Source organism: Tiliqua scincoides, chromosome 3 (genome assembly GCF_035046505.1).
Source record: "Tiliqua scincoides isolate rTilSci1 chromosome 3, rTilSci1.hap2, whole genome shotgun sequence".
NCBI classification, from domain to species: domain Eukaryota; kingdom Metazoa; phylum Chordata; class Lepidosauria; order Squamata; family Scincidae; genus Tiliqua; species Tiliqua scincoides.
Window position 1 is genome coordinate 58,913,975 of NC_089823.1, and position 17,652 is coordinate 58,931,626.

Below are 17,652 nucleotides of genomic sequence, written 5' to 3' on the forward strand. Positions count from 1 at the left end.
CCCCAGAATGCATCTTTTTCGTTTTTAAAGGCATTTAAATTTGAACCCTGGTATCCACTGGCATGTGCTGTAAAACGAATCTGTGGATGCCAGACCTGAGGATACCAGGGTCCAACTGCATAGCCTAAGCCAAGGGTGTCCAAACTTTTTGACAGGGGGGCCACATGTGGGGAGCCAAGAAAAAAAGAATTAATTTACATTTAAAATTTAAATAAATTTGAATAAATTTACCTAAATGACTATATTAGAGATAGAATTTATATGAAGGAATAAAGGTCTTGTGATCGCTCAGGGCTATAAAAGACCTTGTGCAAAGCAAGATCGGCCTTTCCTTTGCTGCCACTGTTGCATCACAGAGGCTCATTGGAGACTGGGGGTTCCCCACAGTCTGAATTGGGAGTCCCTGAGGGCTGCAAATGTCTCCCATGCTGGGGTTTGGGCACACCTGCCTAAGCAAACATGAGTTTCTACCACAACTGATAGCCCAATCTGAGCCAACTTTCCAGCACAAATACAGCTGCAGTTAAGCCCTGAGGAAAGGGAACAAACATTCTCTTACCTTGAGGAGGTCTGTGTGACCATGTGTTCATGGCACATACACATCCTCAAATGCAAGGGGCTAGTCTCAGCAGTATTGTCTGAGCCAGCCTTGTGATAGTGACCCAAGACGACCCAGGATGTTGTGCTGTAGAAGTACCATGAATGAATGCTGCTATTCTAGCAACAGTTACTATCATCGGCATCAGCCAGATGACATTGGGAATACCAGGCAGAAAATCTTTTAAAACAATACAAATAAAACTGAAATGCTATGAGTCATTGCCACTGGAGCTCAGATCAGAACTCTGAGGAAAGCTGTTTAATGAAAAGTTATTGGTCAGTATTTGTGATTTAATAAAATGGAGTGGAGGAGGTCTACCAATATTAAATCACACAATCACAATCTAAAACCATGCAATCACTATTAATCATAGCAGCAACATTACAAATCAAGAACCATATCAATTAACCCATTTCTGCCCAGCCTACAGCTGTACACATTTGATCCCTGTTGCATATATGCAACGCTGGGCAGAAATGGCTTAAAATAGCAGCTAATATCAAGAGTAGATATATAAAAAGCAGAGAGCAGCAATGAAACAGCAGCATAGCCATAAAACAGTCCACATACCCCCATTCTAAAAAGATAACTGAAATTTTAAAAAACCCTTTATTCCCCACCATAATCCCTCCAATGTAGGGATGGCTCTTAACTCATGAGGGAGGGAGTTCCATAATTGCAGTGACATCACAGAAAAGGCCCTATCCTATAACCTTTAAATTTGTTCTTTAGTGATGCTCAGACAGATTTTTCTTGCCCAAGAGAAGCTCAGAAACACAATATTGAGAACACCTGAGCACCACTGTGTTGATGAGCTAAAATCTAATCCAGCTGAATGCAATTTTATGACTTTCCAGAAGCTGAAAACCAGATGGCATGATAATTTTGATAGAAACAAATGGACAGTTTCCACCTTCTTACCTGTTTAAGGATTTCTGCTGCCGTTTCATGAGAGCAATCAAATATCACATAGAACTCTTTGCCCTTCTTCATCTCTTTGAGTAAAGGTCGGGCATCTTTATTCCCAGAGGGCAGCTGCCGTATTTTGATTTTAATGTTGTACCTGGAAGGGGCTTTGATGAGCTCTTGCAGGCGAATTAGACCTAGAAAATGACATCCAATCATTCAAATGACTGTTCTGTGCAATGAATCTTTTCTGTCATTTAGACCTACCATTTAATTTCACTGTTTCATGGTTTCATTTCAAATTAGTCTCTCCCCCATGTAAAAGTTAATGTTTTCACATATCATTTATCAGGTCCTTAACTACTACAACTTAAAAAGTTATTTTTCCTTGATGAGCATATTTACTCAAAAAATACTCAACTATGTTTACAACCTGCAGTTATGTTTAGAGGTTTTTCCAATACAAAATTCCTTCTCCAAGCAAGTCTCTGATCACAAAAACCTCCAATATTAATCAGACCACATTGTGCAAATGTGATCTCTTTACACACAAATGTGATTCACTACAGCTGCAGCACAACCATTTTCCAAAATTATTAAGCAATGGTAGATGTGCACGCCATCAACAGCCATTTTATAACACTGTTCTGCGGTCATAAACTCCTCTGTGTACCAGCCCAATCCAATCCTTCCCCTTCACCTGCTGGTGCAGCTGTGCTAAAAAGGAGCACACTCTATCCAGTGCAAGTTTTAATTCCCTTACCCCTCCGTAAGCCTCTCACTCCACAATGGGCGTCCTCCGACCTGCACCAGCTGTTTAGAAGCTGAGAAGACAGGTGGAAAGAAATGACAAGGAGAGAGGGGAGGAAAGAAAGGGGATGGGAAGGCTGCAAAATGAGGGGATAGGATCCTACACCTGCCATTGCCCCTGAATCTACCCCCTCACCGTTTCCCCACTCCCATTCCCCCTCCCTACCCTGTTTTGCCCCTTCCCACCCCATTTCACTCCCTCCTCACCCCCACCACTAACTGTCCCTGCTCTGGCAGCCATGGTGGGATCTACTGATGGATGGGGAACACCTCTTTCAGCAGTGCTCCCAAAATGGCCACCAACAGAGCACTTTCTACTACTCCATTGGCAGGCATTTTACGACAGCAAAACTCTGCACCACTGCTGCAAAGTGCTTCAGCCAGCAGCCCAATCTGGCATAGGACTGGGTTGTGAGTCTCACTGAACACAATGAGCCTTCGTCCTGAGTAGGCATGCATAAGATTATGCTGTGAATCTACTTAAATTCAAGCATGAATGGAGAATTAGTCTGCAAATACTCTAAAAATCATGCTTATTGTTATCATCTGCGTAGTTCAGTAGCTTTGTAGGCCCTCTGCTTGAGGGGAAAAATTATTTCATGAAGCATATCATGCATCCTTTGTCCAATTATACAAAAAAGCTCATTGCCTCATTCTGACATACACCCTTACAATGTACTCCAAGAGAGCCAAAGCAAGATGTGCTTTTAAAGAACAGTATTGAATAAAAGCAAAGAACACTGTTCAAAATTCTCCCTTACCAATGTTAATAATGTGAATGTACAATCAGCAGACCCATGAGAGAGGGACCATTTCATTTGCTTCCTGTATGAAACTACTTAGGATCTTGGACATAAAAACCACACTAATATAATGCAAACTGGAAAGCAGCAGAAAGTATCACCCTATTTTCCTCTGATGTGAAGTGGTGATTGCTATGCTGCAAGCTGCTGGCTTTTGCTCAAGGCCTCACACTGCACTGGGAAAATTGACTTTTTTCTTTAGTAGACTGATTCTCTGCTTGCTGCTGCTGCTGCTTCTTTTTTTTTTTTATTAAAGCAGCCACAAACCAATACGGACTATGAAGCATTATGAGTATTCAAGTGGAAATTGTCCTACCACTGTACAAAACACAGTTTGGCTGTGCTAAGAGCCTCAAGATACCACATTCAAGTTCCCCAGCTTTCTAAAGGGACTTTTTACACGGTTGGTGAGCAGGCAGAGGGAATATATGCAAGCTGGCAGTAAATCCACAACTTGGTGGCATTGAACGTTGAAGGAACGTCGCGACCAAAGGTACTTCTTCAGCCACTGTGACAAAAGTTACATTACCAGAGCAAATGGTGCTTCCGGCACAATAATTTCAGGTGTAATTTCCTCTCACTGATAAGAACTCCTTGGCTTGAAAAGATCACTTTGTCATATGGTATTCTACAGCAACAAAAGTTCACACCACAGCCACTGGTGAACTTTAGCTAGGAGAATGGAATTTATGAGGGAACGCCTCTGAGCTAGGGGGGCCAGAAGACTCAGACCATCTCTCTGTAAATGCTTGCATTCATGTGTGGGAAATATTCCACAAAGAAAATGTAGGGGGGAAAGATGCATTTCTTTTTAGTTTTTTCTTCAGTCTTCTGTTCCAACTCCTCATAGGATACTGAAAGGTACAAATAGATGGGCTGGTGCAACTACAATGGAATGAACAGAAGCCCTTAATGTCTCACATTTTGGCAGAACTATCCAACCCACCTAGAGGAAGTAGATATGGAAATTATGTAGATTATGCGTAGATCTATAAATCATTGTGTGAGTTAGAAGACTACAGATCAAATGCCGATGGAGTGCAAGTATCTATATTTGATAAACCAGCTTGAAAGTATTGTATATGGAGCTGTTTGGATTATTTAGGGCCCAATCCTATCCAACTTTCCAGCACCAATACAGCCACAATGCAGTCCCAAGGTAAGGGAACAAACAATCCCTTACCTTAAGGAGGCCTCCATGACTGTTCCCCCACCACAGATTGAAGAGCATATCCCACTGGCACAGCTGCATTGGCATTGGAAAGTTAGATAGGCTTGGGCCCACAACCCTGGGCAACTCCATATATGCAAAGAGGAGTGAGTGATGCTATTTTCTGTCCACCTGGCTTGATGTCCCTACCCCAGCATAGTCATATGAAGATGGAACTTTGAGCTAGTCCCTAATATTGTGTTGTATATATGACAGTAGTATATCAACTATGGGTGCAATCCTAACCAACTTTCCAGCACTGGCATAGCTGTGCCTGTGGGTCATGTGCTGCATCCTGCAGATGGGGGACAGTCACAGAAGCCTCTTCAAGGTAAGGCAATGTTTGTTCCCTTATCTCAGAGTTGCATAGCCCTCACCTGGGTGCTGGAAAGTTGGTAAGGTTTGAGCCCTATATGATCAAGGGTTGGGTCAGACATTCTGTCCCCAAATGACCATGCAAGGACAGGGACAACATCCAGGGTGGGGAGGGAGTAGTAGTGAGACCTCTTTGTGTGATGGGTGGTTTGGCACTCATGGAGAAACTAGAAATTATGGGGCTGGCATTAACATATCTGTCCTATTTACATATAACGAGACTAGCTGTCATGCTGTCAGTTGCTGTGGACACTTTTCTTTCTTCCCAGCTCCAATGCTGGACAGTGAGAAGAGAAAGGGAGAAAAGTGCCTGGAGCAACAGACAGTGTAGAGGGAACCATACACGGTATATGTCTTGATAAGGTTGGTTAATTGGGACATAAATTTTCATATAAATAAAGGTCCAGAAAGAAATAGAAAGATATGAATTTTTCTCACTGCTTCCACATTTAGCTTAAAGTTTAGGCATTTACATTGGAAAATTTGCAAATAAATAACTTGTCTTTCTTTAGTTACGTGTTCTCTAGCTGCATTCCAGCTTGGCTAGGGATTCAGGTATAATGCAAATACTAATGAAAGAACTCTTTGTGTTTCCTTTTTTAAAAAGTCATTTAAAAAGTCATTTTTTAAAAGCCACTAAGTGCCATTTTTTCAGGTGATATTCTCATAGCATTATGCTTTCATTATGCTTTCTCTCCTTAGCGTTGTAGGAAAGCTGTTTGCCCGAGTTGTACTAAAGAGGCTCCAGGTACTTGCAGAGAGCGTCTATCCAGAATCGCAGTGTGGATTCCGAGCCAACAGGTCCACCACTGATATGGTATTCTCCCTTAGACAACTGCAGGAGAAATGCAGGGAACAACGACAGCCACTCTTTATAGCCTTCATAGATCTCACAAAGGCTTTCGACCTGGTCAGCAGAGACGGCCTCTTCAAGATTCTCCCCAAGATTGGATGTCCACCCAGGCTCCTCAGCATCATCAGATCTTTCCACAAGGACATGAAGGGCACTGTTGTCTTCGATGGCTCCACATCAGACCCTTTTGACATCCGAAGCAGAGTGAAGCAGGGTTGTGTTCTTGCACCAACCTTGTTTGGGATTTTCTTCGCTGTCCTGCTGAAGCAGGCCTTTGGAACTGCAACAGAAGGCATCTATCTCCGGACCAGATCAGACGGAAAGCTCTTCAACCTCTCCAGACTGAGAGCAAAATCCAAAGTCCAGCTGAAATGTCTGCGTGACTTCCTCTTTGCCGACGATGCAGCTGTCACTACCCACTCTGCCAAAGATCTCCAGCAGCTCATGGATCGTTTTAGCAAGGCCTGCCAAGATTTTGGACTGACAATCAGCCTGAAGAAAACACAGGTCATGGTTCAGGATGTGGACTCACCTCCCTGCATTACAATCTCTGAGCATGAACTGGAGGTTGTCCATGACTTTGTGTACCTTGGCTCAACGATCTCCAACACTCATTCTCTCGATACCGAGCTAAACAAGCGCATCGGTAAAGCAGCTACCACGTTTTCCAGACTCACAAAGAGAGTCTGGTCCAACAAGAAGCTGATGGAACATACCAAGATCCAGGTCTACAGAGCTTGCGTCCTGAGTACACTTCTGTACTGCAGCGAGTCATGGACTCTTCGCTCACAACAGGAGAGGAAACTGAGCGCTTTCCACATGCGCTGCCTCCGACGCATCCTCGGCATCACCTGGCAGGACAAAGTTCCAAACAACACAGTCCTGGAACGTGCTGGAATCCCTAGCATGTATTCACTGCTGAAACAGAGACGTCTGCGTTGGCTTGGTCATGTCGTGAGAATGGATGATGGCCGGATCCCAAAGGATCTCCTCTATGGAGAACTCGTGCAAGGAAAGCGCCCTACAGGTAGACCACAGCTGCGATACAAGGACATCTGCAAGAGGGATCTGAAGGCCTTAGGGATGGACCTCAACAAGTGGGAAACCCTGGCTTCTGAGCGGCCCGCTTGGAGGCAGGCTGTGCAGCATGGCCTTTCCCAGTTTGAAGAGACACTTTGCCAACAGTCTGAGGCTAAGAGGCAAAGAAGGAAGGCCCATAGCCAGGGAGACAGACCAGGGACAGACTGCACTTGCTCCCGGTGTGGAAGGGATTGTCACTCCCGGATTGGCCTTTTCAGCCACACTAGACGCTGTGCCAGAACCACCTTTCAGAGCGCGATACCATAGTCTTTCGAGACTGAAGGTTGCCAATACAATGCTTTCAGAGACAGAAAAATGGGTGACCAATACAAGTTTCACACAAAAACAAAAAACACAAGAATTTTACCCATTTACTATTTTGTCCTGTCTGTTCTCCCTACTCTAGTTTATGGCTCAATCTTACCAGGACCAGCTATTGTCACAGCACCACTTCTGCTGGCCCTGACTGCCATAAAGAACATTTTAAATCCCTGGAAGTCTTACCCACTTTTTAAGTTAGAGCAACAGTTAATACTGAAAATGTTAAATTCAAGAGTGAGCAGCATGCAGAGTGCACTGTCTGTGGGCACAAGAGGAGAAAGTGCTCCCCATCTGTCACTGGACTCTGCTGTAGCCACTAGAGCAAGCAAGGCAGCAGCAGGGGCAGGCAGGGAGTAAGGAAACAGCAGGGACAGGGAGGGGCATGTGGGGAGGGGGAGGAACAGAGGGAGCGGGCTAAAGGAGGGGATGGATTTGGTGACAATAGAGTGTGCAGGATCCTATTCTCTCTGTCAGCAGCCTCTCCACCCTCTTTCTCTCCTTGAATTTCTGGCTAGCTGCACAGGTCTGAAGTGACCCATTGCAGAGTAAGAAGCTTTTAGAGATGTAAGGGTATTTCAGTCTCCTTCCTCCTCTGAAGCCTCCTGATCCACCCTCACCCCTGGATATAGTATGCTCCTTTTCAGCATGGCTGCACCAATGGGAGGAAGGGGAGGATAGAATTGGGCTATAAGTCTCCTTATAGAATGGGACATCCTCCCAGGTAAGTGTGGATAGGACTGCAGCCTTAGGGCCCAATCTGATCCCCCACCATGCCATAATATGCAGCCACACCAATGGAGGCTCTGCAGAAGGCAAAAACAGGGGTAACCCCTGCTAACTGGGTAAGAGGCACTTTTTCAAGTGGGTGGCCCTCTTTTATTTAGCAGGGGGAGAGTAACTGGCTCACCTCACCCCAGCACTGTCTGTTCTAGTGGCTGTCTGCTGGTATTCCTTTGCATCTTTTTAGATTGTGAGCCCCTTTGGGACAGGGAGCCATTAGATATTTGATTTTCTCTGTAAACCGCTTTGTGAACTTTTTGTTGAAAAGCGGTATATAAATACTGTTGTTGTTGTTGTTGTTAAATAAAAAACTCTTTTACTTACCTGTGTGAGGGCCTTCTGGCCACCTATGGGTCTCCTCAGACCCATGCCATGGAGTTGGAGTAAGACTGAGGAGAACTAGAGGAATTCTAAGGTGGGGTTACAGGGATAGGATCTAGTGTGTGTCACTGCCACCAGATTCAGCCCCTCCCTCCCCTGACACATCTCCCAATTATTCTCCACAAATGCTCAGATTCTCCCCTTCCCTGCTCACAGCCCATCCATGGCACCAATTTACTGGTACTGGCTGGGAACTCTGGTGGCATGCTCTCACGGTTGGCAGCCAGTTGTGCTGACAGCACCATTCTGCATGCCCTGGCTGTAGCTGCCATGCCAGCAGCCTGAGCCTTCCACTGACAGAACATGAACAGGATTGGGCCATTTGTGAATTGAAAAGTCTCCTCTGCCTTTAATCTCTTATTTCAGTAAATGAAAAAAAAAAGCCTGAACTGAAACCTTTGCAATCTAACACTATAAAAGACTGGACAATTGAACAGTGATGTTGCCTCAGAAATCCTCACTGCTTCACTGAAGGGCCTGATGTAATTATGAAGACCTTCAGATCCATCCATCACTGTCCATACTGCCTAGGCTGTTGATCAGAGTGAATGGCATATACAACTTAATGGTGAAATGCACCAGATGTAGGGACAACCCAAGAGTGAGGTAACTGTTGCGGCAGGCATCAAGCCCCAAAGAGACTTGGGGTGATTTTTACCCTGTCTGCTGCTGCCTCCCTGAAGCACCGGTGTACATCCGAGGAGGGGGAAAGGACAGGGAGGTTTTAAAAAACAGGGGATAAATCTGGCATCCACCATTGCTGCTGGATCCACCCCTCCCTTCCTTCCCCACTCAGGTTCCTCCTATTGAAACCATTGGAATGGATGCAATGCCACAGGCAGAATCTGGAGGGCAGTTGAGACATCTGAGACTCTTTACCTGCCCTCTATGATCCTTGCACTGAGGTGTGGTTCTTAATATTATTTCTTTTCTGTCCTTTCTCTCCTCCCCCTTCTGCACCACCAAAGCAGGAGGATGGCACACCACACATCCATTCAAGGAGAACAGCTCTAGGGTTCTCTTACAGAAGTAGTAGAAACCTCTGACCACTCAGAAGATACGTAATCTTGGAAACTGTGCTTATTTTAAAACCTTAACCAGCCTCTGCTCCTATGTATGTTAACTGACATCAGCTTAGGCTGCAATCCTATCCTCACTTTCATGGGAGTAAGCTTGCCCTTGCACCCCCACCTCAAGCCCCACGCCCTACTGCTGCCGTAGAGGATCCGCCGAGCCTGTTGATCCCGCGGAGATCCTGCTATTCCCACAGTGCCCACGTGCAAAGGAGGAAGAGGGCTGGGTCTTGTGCCTTTTAAAAGCCCCCCCCCCGTAGCTGCCAGACCCAGCCCCCTTCCACTCCCCATTGGGAGGAGACTCTCGTGTCCCAGGCCAGGCCAAACAAACTTCGAACACCCTTCAATTGGGCGATCGGAATTATGGAACTTACTTCCGAGTAGACATGCATAGGATTGGGCTCTTAGCTGGGGAGTGGATTTTACCATAGGGAAAGGGTCCTTCCACTCATTGTCTTGCTTTCTCTCCTTTTTCCGACAGGAACACTCTGATCCTTCCCTTCATGGCCCGCCTCTGCTGCTGATTTACAAGTGGTAGGGGGTCCAAGAAGGCTGCTGCTGCATGGCTGGCACTGCTTGTAGTTTCTGACAACGGCCCAGCAGTACACTACAGAGTGCCGCATTTTGTGACGCTGTTAAGTCAGGCTGTGCTGCCAGAATGTGAGTTCAGGCAGCGCAGCCCAATGATAGAATTGGGCTGTTAGTAAACTATCAACAGAAGAATGCTATGCACAGTTATGATCAGTCTTAACTAACTAATTTTTTCAGACAAACCTGACCCCTTTTTTAAGGGAACAGGATATTGACATAATTACCAAAAGAATGTGGCAACATATCTGAAAATAAGGCATGACTCATTTCATAGCCTGAAATATAAAAAGTTCTCTTGAAACTATTTCATATATGATGAATGCCAACAGACTGTATAATACTAATTGAGGGTGTTGGAAGTGTGACATCTTGAATGCTAATTATGTATTGTTGACGAATATTAAACTGACTTGGATACATGCTACAGAAGGGATAAATTACAGAATGTAAGACATTCATAGATACTTTGGTCTTCCTGTTGGGCAATATGAAAGATTATGTAGCTAAAGAAGAGGTTGAACTGGTTATAAATATAAATATATTGGCAAAAATAGAGATGTTTGAGCAAGAAAAGAAAGATTAGAGACGTTATAAACAGTGTCAAATTTAATTATCAAATTTTATTTGCATCAGAACAGAGAATGAATAATTATTTTGGACACCAATGAAGCAACAAATCTGATTGACTACAACCATTCTAAAATAGAATTGTCACCTTTATTTTAAAAACAATGATTATTAATTGCTGGTTTATATAACTACAGACAGGAGGTTCTTTACAGTTGGCTGACAATTTGGAGAACTTTGTCGTGTTTGGAAATCAAGTTTCCCATGCACAGTATGGTGAACCACCAAGCAGATGTGATTCTTGATAGTCACCATGTTATAACTGTGATGTTTATTTATTTAAGAGATGTTTACCCCACCTTTCCTCTGCAGAAGCAGATGCCCAAGGCAGCTTGCATTAGTTCTGAAATTGTGGGGTGCAATTGTGGGGATGTTTACAGTTGTGGGCATGTTCAAATTAATCCTGCAATTGTGGGCTGACATCCAAAGAACTGAGTGGAAAGAAAACAGCAGAGGTGAACAAGACATGGTTCATTTCTTGTTTCAGTCACTTTAATTATTTAAAACTTGATTCATTTATAACACAATCCTATGATGTTGACTCAGAAGTAAGTTCCCATGAATTCAAGGGGGCTTACTCTGACCCAGGCAGCCCAATCCCACCAGCTGCCCCTGCATGCCCTATCCTGCAGGGGAGTTCCAGAAACCAAGGTCTCCAACAGTTAAGGGAATATTTGTTCCCTTACAAATAGGGTAAGCCTCTGGCTCCAGAATGGGTCTACTCAGACTTAGCGATTTAGCAGGTGCAAGTTTGAGTGAACCTGGGAAGGCAGATTGAGGCCAGGAAGGGGGATATGTTTTCTGCTGCTAATACCACCCCCTTCTGGCCTTGATATGCCCTCCCCTCTGCCCCCACTGCCACTGGGTCTGGCAGCGGTCCTCCTGCACTGCTGCCTGTTTTGGTAGTGGTTCTAAAATGGCCAGCGGCAGTGTGCCACATGCACTGCCAGAAGCCATTTCATGACAGCGGAACTATGTTCCATTGTTGTAAATTCCTCAGCCTGCCAGCCCAACCCTGGATTAGGACTGGGCCATAAGTTCTTGATTTGGTTGTACTCATGTTAAGTTTCTGCCAAATGTGAGCCATTTTTGTTGTCCCCCGTTAGGCTTGTAACTCAGGGTCAGGTGATGACTTCCAAGAAGAGCTCTGCTGCTCCTTTCCAAATCTAAATGGTTTTTAAGAAGAAAAAATACACCTGATGCTGATAAATTCCCATTACGAAAATGAGTGGGAATTCAGGCAGCCTCGGACCTCCGCAGCCCCGTGCCCGGGGCAAAGCTCCATGAAGGTGCCCCCTGTCGCGGGCTATTGCTGCCCCCCCCACAGAAATCCCCCCCACTCACCAGAGGCTCACAGAGCCTCGCACAACCTCCTCCCACGCTGGGGAAACAAGGTTCCTCAGTACTATAAACTGTGCTTCCGGTGAACCGGAAGCACAGTTTCCACCCCTGTCGGGAGCCTCAGAGAGGCTTCCACAGGGTCCTACTGGCCGGCGCATGGGGCATTTGCCCCAGGGAGGTCTGTGGCAGGCACGCAACTGAATTCAGGGATGCATGGGGCCACTTGCTTCAGTGGTTGTTCAGAACTCTCATGCATTTCATAATAAATGAAAAAGGTGTGATCCAATTCCATTTTTCATTCATTCCAAAATGAAAGCATACCTCTACAGAACAGTAATTAGCACTTTCCTGCAAACACCTGTAGAAGTGTTACGTTAATGCGAGAGAGGGCAGTCGGCTGACAATCCATCAATCATTCTTTCTCCAGGCATTTAGAACAGCTTCACTCCAAGGCAAGTGACCCCTCCCTTCCTCCTGAGCACACGGAAGAAAGATAATAACTTTGCATTATTTCCCAGCACTGCTCTCTGGGTGAAGGGAGGGGTCCCTGGCTCAGAGTGAAGCCTTTCTAAGTACCTGGAGAGACTCTGATTGATGGGTAGTCTGACTAATGTGTCTGTTTTATATCACAAAGGTATGCAAGGCTCTTTTTAAATCACCTAGCAAAGGGACATTGTTTTTTAAATGGATTTGCTTTAATGCAATTTTTGCTATCCATGTGAGTTCTGGGAACAGAACCCTCATGAATACCGAGACTCTACCTGTATTTCTATATTGAACAGCTAATTGCCCATAAGAGCTCTGTAAAATCATCTACTGTTACACATCCATCAAGCCACAAATTTTGTCACGTCATCGTCAGTTCATCAGTTATTTTCATCTCTATAATTGCTCAGATAGAGAAAGCCATCTGCCATTTTATCACTTTGGTTAAACAGATTCTATTCTGTTCTATTCTGATACCAATATCAAAATCATGGTCACATAAAGTTTATGTCAACTCTATAGTGCTCATGTTGGGAGATATTGAAATGGATAATAATACAGAAGATCAGTTTCAAATTTTAATTGATGTGAGAGAAGAAAGGAAATACTTTTGTGCATATATGATATTTTAGCATTACAAGTGGGACCTCAGTATGCACTGATTTGGCATTCACTGATTTGATTCACCACCGATATTGGGGTTCACCTTTAAATGCCTTGTAACAAGGCGAAAAAGAACCAAAATCCAATTTTCTACTGCCACGCTGTTAAACCACACTGGTTGCAAGCTTCTTGGGATTAAAGATAGCTTAAAGACTCATTTCTGGGTTTCTTGCTCATCCATTGTTACCCCAGAATGCATTGGTATAAACACTATCTTGCATTCAGCCACTAGATCAGTGAATAATGGAATCAAATGGAATGATATCATTCTATTAGATTCAATTTTCATCCCATCTAGTGGCTGAATATGGTATAGACATGATACCAATGCATTCTGGGTCAACAACGGAGAACCAAGAAACCTGAAAGTGGATATTTATTTTTCCACTGATTTGGTATCCACTGATTTTTTTATCCACTGGGGGTTCTTGAATGGCATCTCAGTGGATAACAAGGCATGAACTGCATTATTTTGCAGTTAGCATTAATGTGGTATTCAATTATGATACAGTAAATCATTTTAAGAAAACTTCACAGTGCTTACCTGTACTGTCCTCATATACTACTGTTATGATCTTCCAGTTGTAATATAGCACCAAATCCAAAACTGCTCTGCTGATGGCTGCATAGTCTGGGTAGAGGTTAATATAAAATGAGTCTTTGTTATCCACTGTAGGATGTTTCCATCGAGTCTGTATATGTGGAACTTCAAGTGCATTGCAAATAGATTGTACTGCGCTGACCGATGAGCTGTGGGATGGTCCAAACAGTGCAGCTACCCCAAGAGCAAGCTGGTCACATGCTGTCAAAGGAGGAAGAAAAATGTCTGAAATGCAGCAACATTAATTGTTGGGTTTGTGCAAAAGTGAGTATGTGCTTGGGGTGGTGGTGGAAATGAGTGGTGCACCAAAACACTACAGCTTCCATGTTTGTAAACTATACAGATGAGAAGCAGCCTTACAAAACTATGATCTGTAAATAAAAAATAATAATATAGTGGTTCCACTTCATTACCTTTAAACAGGTCTGGCTTTAAATCATGATGGTGAGACTTTCAGCAGCCCACAGCTATTCTGTTAATGTATTCACCAAATGAAAGTCTTATGAATTATGGTTCATGGCAGAGCGACCAAAAAATATAGAACATTTCATTGCAGCAGTCACTGAAAAGATTTCCAAACTAACTGACAAATTGCTATCCAAGGGTGTTTGAGTCGATTAATTTCAGGCCAAACACTCATAAAGGATAAAGGATACTATCATTCATGGTGACACTTTCCATGTTGCAAGGTATACTAAGTTATAGGGTCACTCGTGAAAGCAAAGCAGAGACTATGTGAGGAAATCTATATTTTTAATCCATTTTATATGAGCCACTGTGGATCACTGAAGGCCCCATCCTGTCCAACTTTCCAACACTGTTGCACATGCAATGCAGTCCAAGGTAAGGGAACAAATGTTCCCTGACCTTAAGGAGGTCTCCATGATTTTCCCCCACCTTAGGATGCAGCATACGCCCGCTTGGTACAACTGCATCGGTGCTGGAAAGTTGGATAGGATCGAGCTCTGAGAAAACTACATGAATTCCAAACAGGACCATGTTTGTAATTTCAAAAGAAAGTCATTACATAATGCTGAAAACAATCTGCACTGTTTGTGTTTACATTTGCTGCCTTGCTGATCTAATAAAATATTTTGAGGAATGGGTCAAAGAAATATCTGCATGCCGGTTCTAATAGCCACAGCACCGTGCTGATATATTATCAAATCAAGAAGTCTGATAGATAAATGAGGACTCAAATGAAGGAGGGAGTATGTAAATTTCCACAAATGTTTGGGGGAGGGGCTGAAAAACAAATTCCCCAAACACTGCAAAGTGTAAAGTGTAGTAGTGCACAAGAGCTTGTGCAGAGTTGTGTGTTGTGGATCAGCACCTTCCTGGTTCATATCCTGTCCAGCAGCAAAGCAATTCGGAATACTGCCCAGTGTTGGGTGGTTGCCACTTCATTCAAGGATGCCACCTTGAGTTCGCTGCCTCTGCACAATTTTTTTAAGCAGCCAGTTCCAGCACTCCTCATGCTATTCTCTTAGTTGTGGAAGTGCAGACTTCCATTTCTACTTGTATCCACTCAATCCATATTCACAATACTCCAATTTAGTGCTGGAACGGCTTTCATACCTCAGGGATCCATTCTTGAAAAACTGAGCATTGTCCAAAACAGCACTATAGGTGATGTCACTGAGGGAAGCTGGGGTTGATTGACCAGAATCTGCTGCTTCCACTGGCAATCACAACTGACAACCAATTCAAGATGAAGCACACTGTAGCAACAAAGCATTTATGGCACAATCCTATGCATGCCTACTCAGAAGTAAGTCTCATTGAATGCAATCCTTATACACACTGGGAGTAAGCCCCCTCTGAACACAACTAAACTTACTTCTGAGTAGATATGCCTAGCATTGCTCTGTAAGCAGCTGACCAACCATGAGAGCCTAGCTAAAAGATGACACCCTAACAGGGATTGATTACCATCTACCATGTATCGGTTACCACAGAAATAACTTCTATGGCCTCACTCTATTAACCTGCATGTTAAACATTTAACATATTTATTAATTTATTCAGTGCCACAGTACCCTATGCAGTAATATAAGCCAAAGCTAAGTGAGGAAATTACAATCAAGATTTTAAACTGGAAGTAGAGTGGGTTGAAATGGAGAGGTAACGGCAACCAGGAATACAGCAGTGTGATCATGACGTATTCATGCTTCGTTCCCCATGGGTTTCAGAGTTTTTTTTAAAAGCTATTTATTAAATTGTTCCTCAAGATGCTAGACAAGCAGGCATTTAATCTATTTATCTGCCTCAGAAGAAGCAATGTATGTCAGACACATCATTCAATCTGCATGCAAACCAGGAATCCTTCCTCATCAAAATGCCCACTTGGGACGGTTGATTTTTCTTAAGCAGAGCCAGTCATTCACATCTTAGAGGCCTTCTTGACATACATCATATCAATGGCAATTTATCTCATGGTCCCTTGAAATAAAGAACTTTACATTATTTGATGGAACTGTATGTGGCTTGGGAGCCCAAAATGACTAAAAAAGAAAATAAAGTTATGCTTTGCACATTTAGGGTGGAATCCTAATCAACTTTCCAGCGCTGGTATAGCTGTGCCAGTGGGGCATGTGTTGCATCCTGCAGTTGGGGGGCAGTCACAGAGGCCTCCTCAAGGTAAGGCAATGTTTGTTCCTTTACCTCTGAGTTGCATTGCCTTTACCTCTGTGCTGGAAAGTTGGTTAGGATTGCGCCCCTATTCACAAAATAGGGGGTCTTTTAAACGTCTGAATAAGAAGTAGCTTTGAAAGCTGTGAAGTTCATTAAAAAGTTTTCCATAAGCTTTAACGCACATAAATATTATTTAGGACTTGTAAAATGGTACTTATTACTCTAAAACGCTGAAGACAACTTTCCCTTTTAATATTCTGGCTTTTTCTCCATTAAATTTTAATTTAAATGTTATTGCATAGAAAAGTTGGACTGAATGCTTTTTGCTTCCACCTGTATAGCATAATAGGCTGAATAAAATGCAGTGAGATTTTGGCACAACTCACAGTGAGCAGGTATGCTGTTCAGAGACCATTATGTCCGTGCTGTTACACGAACAGAAGGGCTTAATTAAAAATACTTTGGATTAGAAGAACTTGGCTATGCAGACAAAATAAATACAATGCAGACTGTTCCATCAAAATATTGATGGTGTCACTGGTGTACATCAATTCATAGGACATCAATTCATGTACATCAGTTCATACAACTCTTTAAGAATGCTTGCAAATTAGACCTTGAAATGCCAAGTGTCCCATAATGTTGAAAGTCTGCTCATTTGCAAGCAGGGAAGGGAGAAAATATTTGATTTTCTGCTGCATTCTATTAGTATCACAGAACTAAATATTAGCAAAACAAGATCAATTCCGTGTTGCTCTCAAGCTATTTCAATACTGGAGGTAATTACAGCCGTTTCAAAACTTACAAAAAACAAAGAACTGGATTGTTTGAGGGAACTATTCTGTATAGTACAGACTTTGTATAGAAGTGACGAAATATAGTCTGTGTACCTTATCACAGATTGCATTTGAAAAATTTAACCTCTCTGCCACGATTCTGTTGCCAAAATTTATGGGCAATGTACCAACTTCCCTAGTTTCAGGAAAGAGAGAAACTTTGCTGACCAGAAGAGGCACAACATAAAGCAAGTTATTAAAATATTGAGGAAAATTACCTCGACGTGAGGCTTCAAAGCTATCAAAAAGGTTAATTCTCTGGATGTCATAGGTTAACGTGGTATTAGGCATCAGTGTTCTATTTCTGTTAATATTGGTAACTGCGAACTTGAACGCTAATTCTTCCACATTAACAGGCTCGTTTTCCACCGTTTCAAATATCCCTCCTGCAAAAGGAAAGAGATAAAGAAAAAGCGTTTATTCGTGCCATAGCTTGCCATCACCTATGAGACACAATTAATGGCATTCTCAGACAGGGAATAGAGAGATTCATGGAAGAAGGAGCAGTTTTATTTACTGTATCACTCTGGCACCTAAGATATTCAACAGATGGCCTGGCATCCATTGAGAGCTTTAGGTCACCAAGCTGGTAGCAGAAGATGCTGTGGTCAACACAACAATGGATCATTAACTAGAAGTGGGGCTAACATTTTAGTCCAAACCAAGGTCAATACTGCATT

The 17,652-nt window shown here is 43.3% G+C and overlaps 1 protein-coding gene across 4 annotated transcripts in view; it reads right to left on the reverse strand.

Annotated features, from left to right (window-relative positions):
• Window positions 1-17,652, reverse strand: part of GRIK1 (glutamate ionotropic receptor kainate type subunit 1) — a 200,428-nt gene that overhangs the window by 64,431 nt on the left and 118,345 nt on the right. For 3 of the 4 annotated variants that reach the window (XM_066622617.1, XM_066622616.1, XM_066622619.1), the window contains exons 2-4: window positions 17,191-17,358; window positions 13,446-13,703; window positions 1,523-1,704 (exon numbers count right to left, since the gene is read on the reverse strand). In XM_066622617.1, the coding sequence (XP_066478714.1) occupies window positions 1,523-1,704; window positions 13,446-13,703; window positions 17,191-17,358 (608 nt within the window). The remainder of the gene's footprint in view (window positions 1-1,522; window positions 1,705-13,445; window positions 13,704-17,190; window positions 17,359-17,652) is intronic. The other variant, XM_066622618.1, reaches the window with a different exon arrangement.